This window comes from Melanerpes formicivorus, unplaced genomic scaffold (genome assembly GCF_026170545.1).
Source record: "Melanerpes formicivorus ecotype bairdi unplaced genomic scaffold, bMelFor1.0.p_v2 SCAF_10, whole genome shotgun sequence".
In the NCBI taxonomy this organism is placed as follows: Eukaryota; Metazoa; Chordata; class Aves; order Piciformes; family Picidae; genus Melanerpes; species Melanerpes formicivorus.
In genome coordinates this window covers 24,137,879-24,150,249 of record NW_027142362.1, presented here as the reverse complement: position 1 = coordinate 24,150,249, position 12,371 = coordinate 24,137,879, and the positions used below count along the sequence as shown (strand labels likewise).

The following is a 12,371-nucleotide window of genomic DNA, read 5'->3' as shown; positions in this document are numbered from 1 at the left end:
CCGTGGCTGTCGGTGGGGGCTGGCTGTGCCTGGCGGTGGGGCTGGTCCCTGCCGGCCCGGGGCTGCCGCCCGAGTCCTCGCCTGGCTTCTGCTTCTCCCGCTTGTGCCGTAACATTGACTTGCAGACCCGGGGCCGGTGTTTCGTGGCCAGTTGCTATGGTTACCCCTCCGCTCCCCGGCCCGGCAGAGGCACTCGCTGCATTTCAAGCCCTAATGAAATGCACAGCAGCCTGCTCAACTTTTCAACCCGAGGTGAATTCATCACTAAGCAACATCCAGTCCTGATCTGCCATAATCGCTGCTGCAAGCTCCTCACCAGGCAAGGGCTGGCCCACAGTGTCTCTCTCCTCCACTGCACCAAATGTGTTTTCCTCAGCAGCAGCTCAGAGCTGTGATGTTTCACAGCCCCTTTGCAGGGTCAGAGAGCTGAGCCTTGCCCCCCTTCAATTATATACACCTTCAGCCTGCTGACAGCTCTGGAATCTGCTGTTGGGGTGCATTGCCCAGTTCACTCATCCACTCACTGAGGTTTAGTTTAAAGGCCTTTGGTTCTTCTGCCCCAGTGCCACAACATGAGCCCAACTCATTTCCTCCAAGCTGCCTCTTGGCTATGTGAAAGAACCGATTCCACCAGACCAGCCCTGAAGTGGCAGAACCCCAGCATGCTGGGGGCTGGAAGCGCCTCTGGAGCTCACCCAGGCCAACCTCCCTGCTCCAGCAGCCTGCCCAGGAGCACAATGGCCGGGGGGGGGTTGGAAGCTCTCCAGAGCAGGAGACTCCACAACCTCTCTGGGCAGCCTGCTCCAGGCCTCCAGCAGCCTCACACCAAAGCAGTTTCTCCTCCTCTTCAGATGGAACCTCCTGGGTTCCAGTGTTTGGCCTTTGTCCTGTCCCTGGGCACCACTGAGGAAAGCCTGGCCCCAGCCTCTTGCCCCCCACCCTGTAGCTCTTGCTGAGCATTGCTCAGCTCCCCCCTGGGGCTGCTCTCCTCCAGGCTCTCACCCCAGGGCTCTCAGCCTTTGCTCCTCCCAGAGCTGCTCCAGGCCCCTCAGCAGCTTTGTATCTCCAGCAGTTCCCTGTCTCTCTTGAACTGGGGAGCCCAGAAGTGGACACAGGCCTCCAGCTGTGGCCTCCCTAGGGCAGGGTGGAGGGGTAGGAGGATCTCCCTTGTCCTGCTGGCCACACTCTTCCTCATACACCCCAGGACACCATTGACCTTCTTGGCCATGAGGGCACATTGCTGCCCTGTGGATAGTTTATTGTCCTCCAGGACTCTTAAGGTCCTTCTCCATGGAGCTGCTTTCCAGCAGGTCAAGCCCTTTGTGGCCCTCCTCCACTTTTCTGCTGCAGTACTGAAGCAGTTGATGAGTTCCATCCAGCAGAAGGAGTCTGTGCAGGAGTCTGTGCCTGGAGCTGCTTGCTGCAGTACCTGCACCAGAAGCAGCTGATGCCCCAAGACTTTTGAGGTGGTGGTGTTTTGGTGCTGGTCACCCTGCAGTGTTGCTGTGGCAAGTTATGATCAGGACAGTGCAGGAAGCAGTGGACTCAGAGCTCTTCTTTCCCTCACTGGGTGATTCTGGAGTCCTCAGCTACTCCTCACTGTTGGTCTTGGCAGCCCCTTGAACAAAGCCCCTGGAAAAGCTGACTGCTTGCCCCTGAGATGGCTTTAGTTAGTTCCTTCTTGAGTTAGGCCACACCTTGAGTCCTGTGTCCAGTTCTGGGCTTCTCAGTTTAGGAAAGAAGTTGAGCTGCTGGAAGGTGTCCAGAGAAGGGCAAGGAGGCTGGGGAGGGGTCTGGAGCACAGCCCTGGGAGGAGAGGCTGAGGGAGCTGGGCTTGCTTAGCCTGCAGAAGAGGAGGCTCAGGGGAGACCTTCTTGCTCTCTGCAACTGCCTGCAGGGAGGTTGGAGCCAGCTGGGGGTTGGGCTCTTCTGCCAGGCAGGCACCCAGCCTCAGAACAAGAGGACACAGTCTGCAGCTGTGCCAGGGGAGGTTTAGGCTGGAGGTGAAGAAGAAATTCTTCCCAGAGGGAGAGATTGGCCCTTGGGATGTGCTGCCCAGGGAGGTGGTGGAGTCCCCATCCCTGGAGGTGTTTAGGAAGAGCCTGGCTGAGACACTTGGTGCCATGGTTGAGTTGATCAGATGGTGCTGGGTGAGAGGTTGGACTGGATGGTCTCAAAGTTCTTTTCCAACCTGGTCTATTCTATTCTATTCTATTCTATTCTATTCTATTCTATTCTATTCTATTCTATTCTATTCTATTCTATTCTATTCTATTCTATTCCATTCCATTCCATTCCATTCCATTCCATTCTATTCTACTCTACTCTACTCTACTCTACTCTACTCTACTCTACTCTACTCTACTCTACTCTACTCTACTCTACTCTATTCCATTCCATTCCATTCCATTCCATTCCATCCCATCCCATCCCATCCCATCCCATCCCATCCCATCCCACTGTCTTGGTGCTGTGCTTGGGGAGGCACAGGTCCTCCCCTGGTCACCCTTCTCTTCTCTCCAAGGCTGCCTTGGCAGCTGGCAGCATGGTGCAGGCCCAGGGAGACTTTGATGTTGCTCTCTGCAAGTACAAGGCCCTGGCCAACGCCGTCCCCAAGGCTTCTGAGGCGGTGGTTTGCTGCTGCTGCCTTGCAGAAGGCCTTCTGTCCATCAGGGTGAGGAGTGAAATAAAAGCAGCACTGCTGCTAGCTCCACACTCCAGGCTTCCACTCAGCTGGTGAATTGCAGCAGGCAGCACAGGCACAGCTCTTGGAGGAGCTGCGCTGAGCTTCCACATCAGGTGCTGTGCCCAGGCTCTCTGCTCCTCAGCCTGCTGTGCCATCTTCTGGTCTGCTTTCCTTTTCCAGCCCCAGACCTGCCAATCCTGGAGAGGAAGAACTGGCTGATCTACCTGCTCTATGTCCGCCAGGACTACGAGGAGTGCAAGGTGAGAGCTGCGTCGGGGGCTCTGCGCTAGGAGGTCTCTGAGTGAGGTCAGGGAATGGCAGCTTTCAGGCCAGCTCCCAAACCACCCTTCAGCCCTGGCTGCTTTTGGAGTAAAGGACTAAGAGAAAATACCAAGAAATAGCTGAAATGCCCTCAAGTCCCTGGCAGCCCTCAGGATCACAGAATCACTGCAGAGGTCCCAGATACACAATCCAGAGCACAGCATTAGCCAGGTTGGGAAGGACCTTGGAGATCACCAAGCCCAACTTACCAGCCAGCACCATCTGATCAGCTCAACCATGGCACCAAGGGCCTCAGCCAGTCTCTTCCTAAACACCTCCAGGGATGGGGACTCCACCACCTCCCTGGGCAGCACATCCCAAGGGCCAATCTCTCTGTCTGGGAAGAATTTCTTCCTCACCTCCAGCCTAACCTCCCCTGGCACAGCTGGATGACTGGAAACTGGCCAGTGTGATGCCCATCCACAAGAAGGGTCAGATGGAGGAACCTGGGAACTCCAGGCCTGGCAGCCTGACCTCAGTGCCAGGCAAGATTATGGAGCAGAACATCACAGCACACCTGCAGGATGGCCAAGGGCTCAGGCCCAGCCAGCATGGATTTAGGAAGGGCAGGTCCTGCCTGACCAACCTGATCTCCTTCCATGCCCAGGTGGCTGTGGGGCAGGCTGGGGATGGAGTCTGCCTGGACTGCAGCAAGGCCTTTGCCACCATCCCCCACAGCCAGCTCCTGGCCAAGCTGTCAGCCCCTGGCTTGGACAGCAGCACTCTGAGCTGGGTTAGGAACTGGCTGGAGGCTGAGCCCAGAGAGTGGTGGTGAATGGTGCCACAGCCAGCTGGCAGCCAGGCACCAGTGGTGTGCCCCAGGGAGCAGTGCTGGGCCCCAGCCTGATCAATATCTTGATTGATGATCTGGAGGAGGGGATAGAGTCCATCAGCAGGAAATGTGCAGCTGGCAGCAAGCTGGGGGCAGGAGTTGAGCTGTGAGAGGGTAGGAGAGCTCTGCAGAGGGACCTTGCCAGGCTGCACAGATGGGCAGAGGCCAAGGGCAGGAGATTGAAGACATCCAAGTGCCAGGGGCTGCACTTTGGCCACAGCAACCCCAGGCAGTGCTGCAGGCTGGGGACAGAGTGGCTGAGAGCAGCCAGGCAGAGAGGGACCTGGGGGTGCTGCTTGATGGTAGGCTGAACATGAGCCAGCAGTGTGCCCAGGTGGCCAAGAAGGCCAAGGGCATCCTGGACTGCAGCAGGCAGAGTGTGGCCAGCAGGAGCAGGGAGGTGATTGTGCCCTGGGCTCAGCACTGCTGAGGCCACAGCTTGAGTCCTGTGTCCAGCTCTGGGCTCCTCAGTTTCAGAAGGACATTGAGAGACTTGAAGGTGTCCAGAGAAGGGCAAGGAGGCTGGGGAGGGGTCTGGAGCACAGCCCTGGGAGGAGAGGCTGAGGGAGCTGGGCTTGCTTAGCCTGCAGAAGAGGAGGCTCAGGGGAGACCTTCTTGCTCTCTCCAACTCCCTGAAGGGAGGTTGGAGCCAGCTGGGGGTTGGTCTCTTGTGCCAGGCAGGCAAGCAGCCCCAGAACAAGAGGACACAGTCTGCAGCTGTGCCAGGGGAGGTTGAGGCTGGAGGGGAGGAGAAAGTTCTTCCCAGCAAGAGAGATTGGCCCTTGGGCTGTGCTGCCCAGGGAGGTGGTGGAGTCCCCATGGCTGGAGGTGTTGCAGAGGGGATTGGATGTGGCCCTTGGAGCCATGGTTTAGCTGTCAGGAGGTGTTGGCTGATAGGTGATCGATTGCACTTGATGATCTCTTAGGTCTTTCCCAACCTGGCTGATTCTGTGATTGTTGATTGGGTTGGGTTGGAAGGGACCTCAAAGCTTATCCAGCTCCAACCCCCCTGCCATGGGCAGGGACACCTCCCAGGCCTCATCCAGCCTGGCATTGAACACCTCCAGGCAGGAGGCAGCCACAGCCTCCCTGGGCAACCTGTGCCAGAGTCTCCTCACCCTCACTGTCAAGAATTTCTTCTTCATCTCCAGTCTCAATCTCTCCTCTTCCAGCTCAAAGCCATTCCTTTAATGTTCATCTCAGCAAACCACCCTGCACTAAGCAGGGACATTCCCATCTAGGTGTCCCTGCCTGGAGGTGTTCAAGTCCAGGCTGGATGAGGCCTTGAGCAGCCTGGATGGTGGGAGGTGTCCCTGCTTGTGTCAGAGGCTTGGCAGTGGGTGATCTTGAAGGTCTCTTCCAACCCAACCCTCTGTGTGAATCCATGAGCTCCCCAGAGCAAAGGCATTGAATACACAGTGCTACTCCTGCATCTCTTTTGGTGCCACCAAGCTTTTGCCCTGTTTTATTGCACACTTCAAGCTGTGTGGGGCAGCAGACAGCTGGAGGGAAGGGATCCATCCAGAGGGACCTGGACAGGCTGCAGAGCTGAGCCCAGGGCAACCTCATGAGGTTCAACAAGACCAAGGGCAAGGTCCTGCAGCTGGGGCAGGGCAATCCCAGGCACTGCTATAGGCTGGGTAGGGACTGGCTGGAGAGCAGCCCTGGAGAAAAGGCCTTGGGGGTGCTGGGGGAGGAGAAGCTCAGCAGGAGCCAGCAGGGAGCACTTGCAGCCCAGAGAGCCAAGCAGAGCCTGGGCTGCAGCAAGAGAAGTGTGGCCAGCAGGGCAGGGAGGGGATTCTGCCCCTCTGCTCCACTCTGCTGAGACCACAGCTGCAGCTCTGGGGCCAGCTCTGGAGCCTCTGTGCCAGGAAGGATCTGGAGGGGCTGGAAGGTGTCCAGAGCAGGGCCAGGAGGAGGAGCAGAGGGCTGGAGCTGCTCTGCTGTGAGGACAGACTGAGGGAGCTGGGGTTGTGCAGGCTGGAGAGGAGAAGGCTCCCAGGAGACCTTCTGGTGGCCTTCCAGGATCTGCAGGGGGCTGCAAGCAAGCTGGGGAGGGACTTTTGAGGGTGTCAGGGAGGGATAGGGGTCTGGGAGACCTCTGAGGGGGGCAGGAATGAGGCCTGGGCCAGGGAGGCAGCAATGGGCACTGGCAGCCCAGAAGGCCAAGGGCAGCTGAGCTGCCAGTGCCCATTGGCAGAGGTGGAGGGAGAGGATCCTGCCCCTCTGCTCTGGGGTGTCAGGGAGGGATAGGACTGGGGGGGCTGGAGCAGCACTAGAAGTGGGGAGATTGAGATTGGCTGTGAGGAAGAAGTTGTTGGGCAGGAGGGTGGTGAGAGCCTGGCCCAGGCTGCCCAGGGAGGTGGTGGAAGCCTCCTGCCTGGAGGTGTTTGCAGCCAGGCTGGAGGTGGCTGTGAGCAAGCTGCTGTGGTGTGAGGTGTCCCTGGGCATGGCAGGGGGTTGGAGCTGGCTGAGCCTTGAGCTCCCTTCCAGCCCTGACAGTTCTGTGGTTCTGTGATTGTTGTTACAGGAAGAGATTCCCAACCCTGGCTGCTGGATTGCCCTCTCCTGCCAAGGAGGGCTCTGGGCAGATCCCCTGCCGAGCCTGCAGCATCTCCTGGCCAGCAGAGGCAGGGAGGAGCCAGGGCAGAGCGGGGCCAGGCCCTGCCGGGCAGCCATCGTCGCCCATCTCATGCCCTGTGCATGCAGAGCCCCCCCTGCTCTCCTGCTTCTCCTCCCTGTGAGGAAGGAATTATTACAATTAGCAGATGCTTTTAATTAATGGAAATGGCTGAGGCTGCTTGGGCTGCTGCCAGCATGTCTGAATTCTGTCAGCCAGTTGAATAAACTTGGGAGGAAGGGAAAAAACCCCAAGCCTGGGATTACAGCTCAGATCTCCCAGCTCAGGGCCTTTTGCTCTGGGATTTTTTTAGGGCTTATGGAATTAATCAGATCTGACTAAAAGATAGCTCTCTGTTGCCCTCTCTTGCTCCCAGACACCAGCTTTCTGCAGCTGGAGCAATAAAGAGCATCCATTTTCAGGCCATGCTTGGTTATGTCTGGGTCAAACAGCCTCTAAGCCTCAGGGGGAGAGCAGCCTGGGCTTCTTCTTCCATTGCCCTTCCTCTCCTCAGTTCCCTTTTTGGCAATTGAGTGCTCTCCATAATCACAGAATCATAGAGGTTTGAAAAGACCTCCAAGGTCATCAATCATAGAATCACAGAACCAACCAGGTTGGAAAAGACCTCAGAGCTCAGCAAGTCCAAGCTGTCACCCAGCACCTCCTGACAACTCAACCATGGCTCCAGGGGCCACATCCAATCCCCTCTGGAACACCTCCAGGCATGGGGACTCCACCACATCCCTGGGCAGCACAGCCCAAGGGCCAATCTCTCCCTCTGAGAAGAATCTCTTCTTCACCTCCAGCCTAAACCTCCCCTGGCACAGCTGCAGACTGTGTCCTCTTGTTCTGGGGCTGCTTGCCTGCCTGGCAGAAGAGACCAACCCCCAGCTGGCTCCAACCTCCCTGCAGGCAGTTGCAGAGAGCAAGAAGGTCTCCCCTGAGCCTCCTCTTCTGCAGGCTAAGCAACCCCAGCTCCCTCAGCCTCTCCTCCCAGGGCTGTGCTCCAGACCCCTCCCCAGCCTCCTTGCCCTTCTCTGGACACCTTCAAGTCTCTCAATCTCCTTCTGAAACTGAGGAGCCCAGAGCTGGACACAGGACTCAAGCTGTGGCCTAAGCAGAGCCCAGGGCACAATGACCTCCCTGCTCCTGCTGGCCACACTCTGCCTGCTGCAGGCCAGGATGCCCTTGGCCTTCTTGGCCCCCTGGGCACACTGCAGGCTCCTCTTCAGCTGCTCTCCACCACTCCCCCCAGGTCCCTCTCTGCCTGGCTGCTCTCAGCCACTCTGTCCCCAGCCTGTAGCACTGCCTGGGGTTGCTGTGGCCAAAGTGCAGCCCCTGGCACTTGGATGTGTTCAATCTCCTGCCCTTGGCCTCTGCCCATCTGTCCAGCCTGGCAAGGTCCCTCTGCAGAGCTCTCCTACCCTCTAACAGCTCAACTCCTGCCCCCAGCTTGCTGCCAGCTGCACATTTCCTGCTGATGGACTCAATGCCCTCCTCCAGCTCATCAGTCAAGCCCAAAATGTGAGCCCAGCACTGCAGCCCTCCACTAAATCCTCTTCCTCATGCTACATCTTTGTGACTTTACACAGCTCCAGTGGTGGAACTCAGGCAGTGCCCTGGACAAGCCTGTTCTAGGGTTGGCAACCCCCTAAGGGAACAAATTGTTCCTCATGTCCAACCTAAACCTCCCCTGGCAGAATTTCAGGCCATTTCCTCTCATCCTGTTGCTTATTACTCAGGAGCAGAGCCCAACCCCCACTTGGCTCCAACCTCCTTTCAGGGGGCTGTAGAGAGCACTGAGGTCTCCCCTCAGCCTCTTCTCCAGACTCCACCACCTCCCTGGGCAGCCTCTGCCAGTCCCTGACCACTCCTGCAGCAAAGGAATCTTTCCTCTCTCCAATCTAAGCCTCCCCTGGCACAATTCTAGGCCATTTCCTCTCCTGTCACCTGAGACTGGGGAGCAGAGCCCAACCCCCTCCTCACTGCAGCCTCATTTCAGGGAGGCTGTAGAAAGCAATGAGGTCTTCCTCAGCCTCCAACCCCAGCTCCCTCAGCTGCTCCTCCCCAGCCCTCTTCTCCAGACCTTTCTCCAGATTTGTTGCCCTTCTCTGGGCCTGCTCCAGCCTCTCCATGTCCTCCTGTGAGTGAGAGACCCAAAGCTCACCCCAGTATTGGAGGTACAAGTCATGATTAGTGATTCAATTAATTTGGGGGTTGTCAGGAGCCAGTGTCACCACCACTGTGTCCCTCACCACCTCTGTGTCCATCCCCACCACTGTGTCCATTCCCACAGTGAACTCTGAGTGATTTTAGGGCCCAGGCACAACCCAGCAGCAGTCTCCACATCCAGGTGTTTGGTCAGTCAGACCCCAGCTCCATTGCATCGCCCTGACTGGAAGATCTGCAGGGTTTATATTCTTCTTGTTAGGCCACAGCTTGAGTCCTGTGTCCAGCTCTGGGCTCCTCAGTTTCAGAAGGAGATTGAGAGACTTGAAGGTGTCCAGAGAAGGGCAAGGAGGCTGGGGAGGGGTCTGGAGCACAGCCCTGGGAGGAGAGGCTGAGGGAGCTGGGGTTGCTTAGCCTGCAGAAGAGGAGGCTCAGGGGAGACCTTCTTGCTCTCTGCAACTGCCTGCAGGGAGGTTGGAGCCAGCTGGGGGTTGGTCTCTGCTCCCATGCAGGCAAGCAGCCCCAGAAGAAGAGGACACAGTCTGCAGCTGTGCCAGGGGAGGTTGAGGCTGGAGGTTAGGAAGAAATTCTTCCCAGCAAGAGAGATTAGCCCTTGGGCTGTGCTGCCCAGGGAGGTGTTGGAATCCCCATCCCTGGAGGTGTTGCAGAGGGGATTGGATGTGGCACTTGGAGCCATGGTTGAGTTGATCAGATGGTGCTGGGTGACAGCTTGGACTTGCTGATCTCTGAGGTCTTTTCCAGCCTGGTTGGTTCTGTGATTCTATGATTCTGGTTCGTACCAATGCTGTGTGGATGTGCCACTTCAGGGCCATGGTTTGGTGGTGACCTGGCAGTGCTGGGCTAGCAGTTGGACTCCATGATCTTGGAGGCCTTCCAACCTTTAATGATTCTTAACTGTCCTGATTTCATGGCCTGGATCTGAAAGCTGCTGGGCTGCAGATTAGTGATGGGGGTGGGGGGGAAGGGGAAGCAACTAACAGGCTTTGGAGTGAGGGAGGTTGCCTTTGGTGTCTGCTCTTTGTCCTTTCAGGCTGTGATCAGGGAGCAGCTGCAGGAGTCTCATGGGCTGTGTGAATATGCAGTCTACGTTCAAGGTATGTGGCAGGAAGCCTCCCCAGGGCTGCTAAGGCAAAGCTCCTGCAGCTCTGAGACAGTCACCAGCAGCAAGGGGAGGGCTGACTGAATCATAAGACACCAGCACATACCTGGGGTAGTCCTGCTGGAGAGCAGCTCCATGGAGCTCAGAATCCTGAGGGGCAGCAAGTTCTGCATGGGACAGCAATGTGCCCTGGGGGCCAGGAGAGCCAATGGTGTCCTGGGGGCAGCAAGGGAAGCGTGGCCAGCAGGGCTGGGGAGGGTCTCCTGCCCCTCTGCTCTGCCCTGCTGAGACCACAGCTGCAATCCTGTGTCCAGGTTGGGGCTCTCCAGTTCAAGAGAGACAGAGAGCTGCTGGAGAGAGTCCAAGGGAGAGCCAGGAGAATGCTCAGGGGACTTGAGCATCTCCCCTGTGAAGGGAGACTGAGAGCCCTGGGGCTGTTTAGTCTGGAGAAGAGAAGGCTGAGAGGGATCTGATCAATGTCTATCAATAGCTGAGGGTGGGGGTCAGGAGGAAGGTGCCAGGCTCTGCTCAGTGGTGCCCACAAGGAACAACAGAAACAAGCTGGAACCCAGAAGGTTCCACATCAACAGGAGGAGAAACTTTACTGTGAGGGTCACAGAGCCCTGGGGCAGGCTGCCAGGGAGGCTGTGGAGTCTCCTCTGGAGATGTTCCAACCCCACCTGGCTGTGTTCCTGTGCCCTGCCCTGGGTGCCCTGCTCTGGCAGGGGCTTGGAGTGGATGAGTCTGGAGGTCCCTTCCAGGCACTACCATGCTGTGGTTCTGGGTTGTGTTACAGTGGCAGCTCCTCTCTTACAGCTCATGGACTCACAGAAAGGTTTAGGTTGGAAGGGACCTTCAGGATCCTCCAGTTCCAACCCTCCTGCCATGGACACCTTCTACTAGCCCAGGCTGCTCCAGGCCTCATCCAGCCTGCCTGCCTTGGTGCTGGTTGTCTGAGTGCTTTGCTTTCAGCATGCTCTTGCTCCTGTCCTGCCCTCAGAACCTGTGCCTCCAAACTTGGTGTTCAGTGTCCTGTGGTGGGGAGCAGCTGAGGTTCTTGACCAAGGACATTCTGCAGCCTGTACAAGCTGCAGGGGAGAGAAGAGCTGCAGGCTGCATCCCAAAGAGCAGCTGGCCAGGGTTTAAAGCTGCCTTTGTTCCTAGACCCAGAAATGGGGCTCAGGAGTAAACTCTACTCCCCTCTGCTCTCATGAGAATCCACCTGAAGCACAGCTCTGGTTCCCCCTGCACAAGAGGGACATGGAACTGCTGGAGTGGTCCAGAGGAGGCCACCAAGATGATCAGAGGCTGGAGAACCTCTCCTGTGGGGCCAGGCTGGGAGAGCTGGGGCTGTTCAGCCTGGAGAGGAGAAGGCTCCAGGGAGACCTTAGAGTAACCTTCCAGTACCTGAAGGGGCTCCAGGATTGCTGGAGAGGGACTTTGGACAAGGGCTGGGAGTGCCAGGATGAGGGAAAATGGCTTTGAGCTGGGAGAGGGGAGACTGAGAGTGGAGATGAGGAAGAAATTGTTTGAAGTGAGGCTGGGGAGACTCTGGCACAGGCTGCCCAGGGAGGCTGTGGCTGCCTCCTGCCTGGAGGAGTTCAAGGCCAGGCTGGATGAGGCCCTGAGCAGCCTGGGCTGGTGGGAGGTGCCCAGGGCAGGGGGTTGGAGCTGGATGAGCCTCGAGGTCCCTTCCAACCCAGCCCATTTTATGTTTGCAGGCATGCACAAGTCCTTCACTTGTGTTCTCCTGGCCCTCAGAGACAGCTCCTGTCAGTTGGGTGTACCCCCACTTCAGCCCTGCTGTCAGAGGCAGCCTTGGCTTGGAGGTGTTTGCAGCCAGGCTGGAGGTGGCTGTGAGCAAGCTGCTGTGGTGTGAGGTGTCCCTGCCCATGGCAGGGGCTTGGAGCTGGCTGAGCCTTGAGCTCCCTTTCTGCCCTGACATTCTGTGACTCTGATCCTGGAGGACTTTTCCTGCTCTCTGTTGTCTTCCAGCTTTGATCTTTCGCCTGGAGGGGAGGATCCAAGAGTCTCTGGAGCTGTTCCAGACCTGTTCCATCCTGAACCCTCGGAGTGCTGACAACCTCAAGCAGGTGGCACGGTCCCTGTGAGTGGGGCTTCACTGCTTCTCTTTCCTGTGCCACCCAGCACCTTCCATGCTTTGCTTTGGTGGGGTTTTTTTTCCTCCCAGGCACCATGTGAAGTCCCAGGCAGCTTAATTCCAAACATGCTTTCTCCACAGAGGGTAGGAGAGCTCTGCAGAGGGACCTTGCCAGGCTGGGCAGATGGGCAGAGGCCAAGGGCAGGAGATTGAACACATCCAAGTGCCAGGGGCTGCACTTTGGCCACAGCAACCCCAGGCAGTGCTACAGGCTGGGGTCAGAGTGGCTGAGAGCAGCCAAGCAGAGAGGGACCTGGGGGGAGTGGTTGATAACCAGCTGAACATGAGCCAGCAGTGTGCCCAGGAGGCCTAGAAGGCCAAGGGCATCCTGGCCTGCATCAGGAAGAGTGTGGCCAGCAGGAGCAGGGAGGTGATTGTGCCCTGGGCTCTGCACTGCTTAGGCCACAGCTTGAGTCCTGTGTCCAGCCCTGGGCTCCTCAGGTTAGGAAAGATGTTGAGATG

General features: G+C 57.6%; 1 protein-coding gene across 2 annotated transcripts in view; it reads left to right on the top strand.

Annotated features, from left to right (window-relative positions):
• The window catches only part of BBS4 (Bardet-Biedl syndrome 4), a 71,044-nt gene that overhangs the window by 32,569 nt on the left and 26,104 nt on the right, over positions 1-12,371 (top strand). For both annotated transcript variants that reach the window (XM_068144298.1, XM_068144297.1), the window contains exons 3-5: positions 2,867-2,946; positions 9,680-9,743; positions 11,744-11,855. In XM_068144298.1, coding sequence (XP_068000399.1) covers positions 2,867-2,946; positions 9,680-9,743; positions 11,744-11,855 — 256 coding nt within the window. The remainder of the gene's footprint in view (positions 1-2,866; positions 2,947-9,679; positions 9,744-11,743; positions 11,856-12,371) is intronic.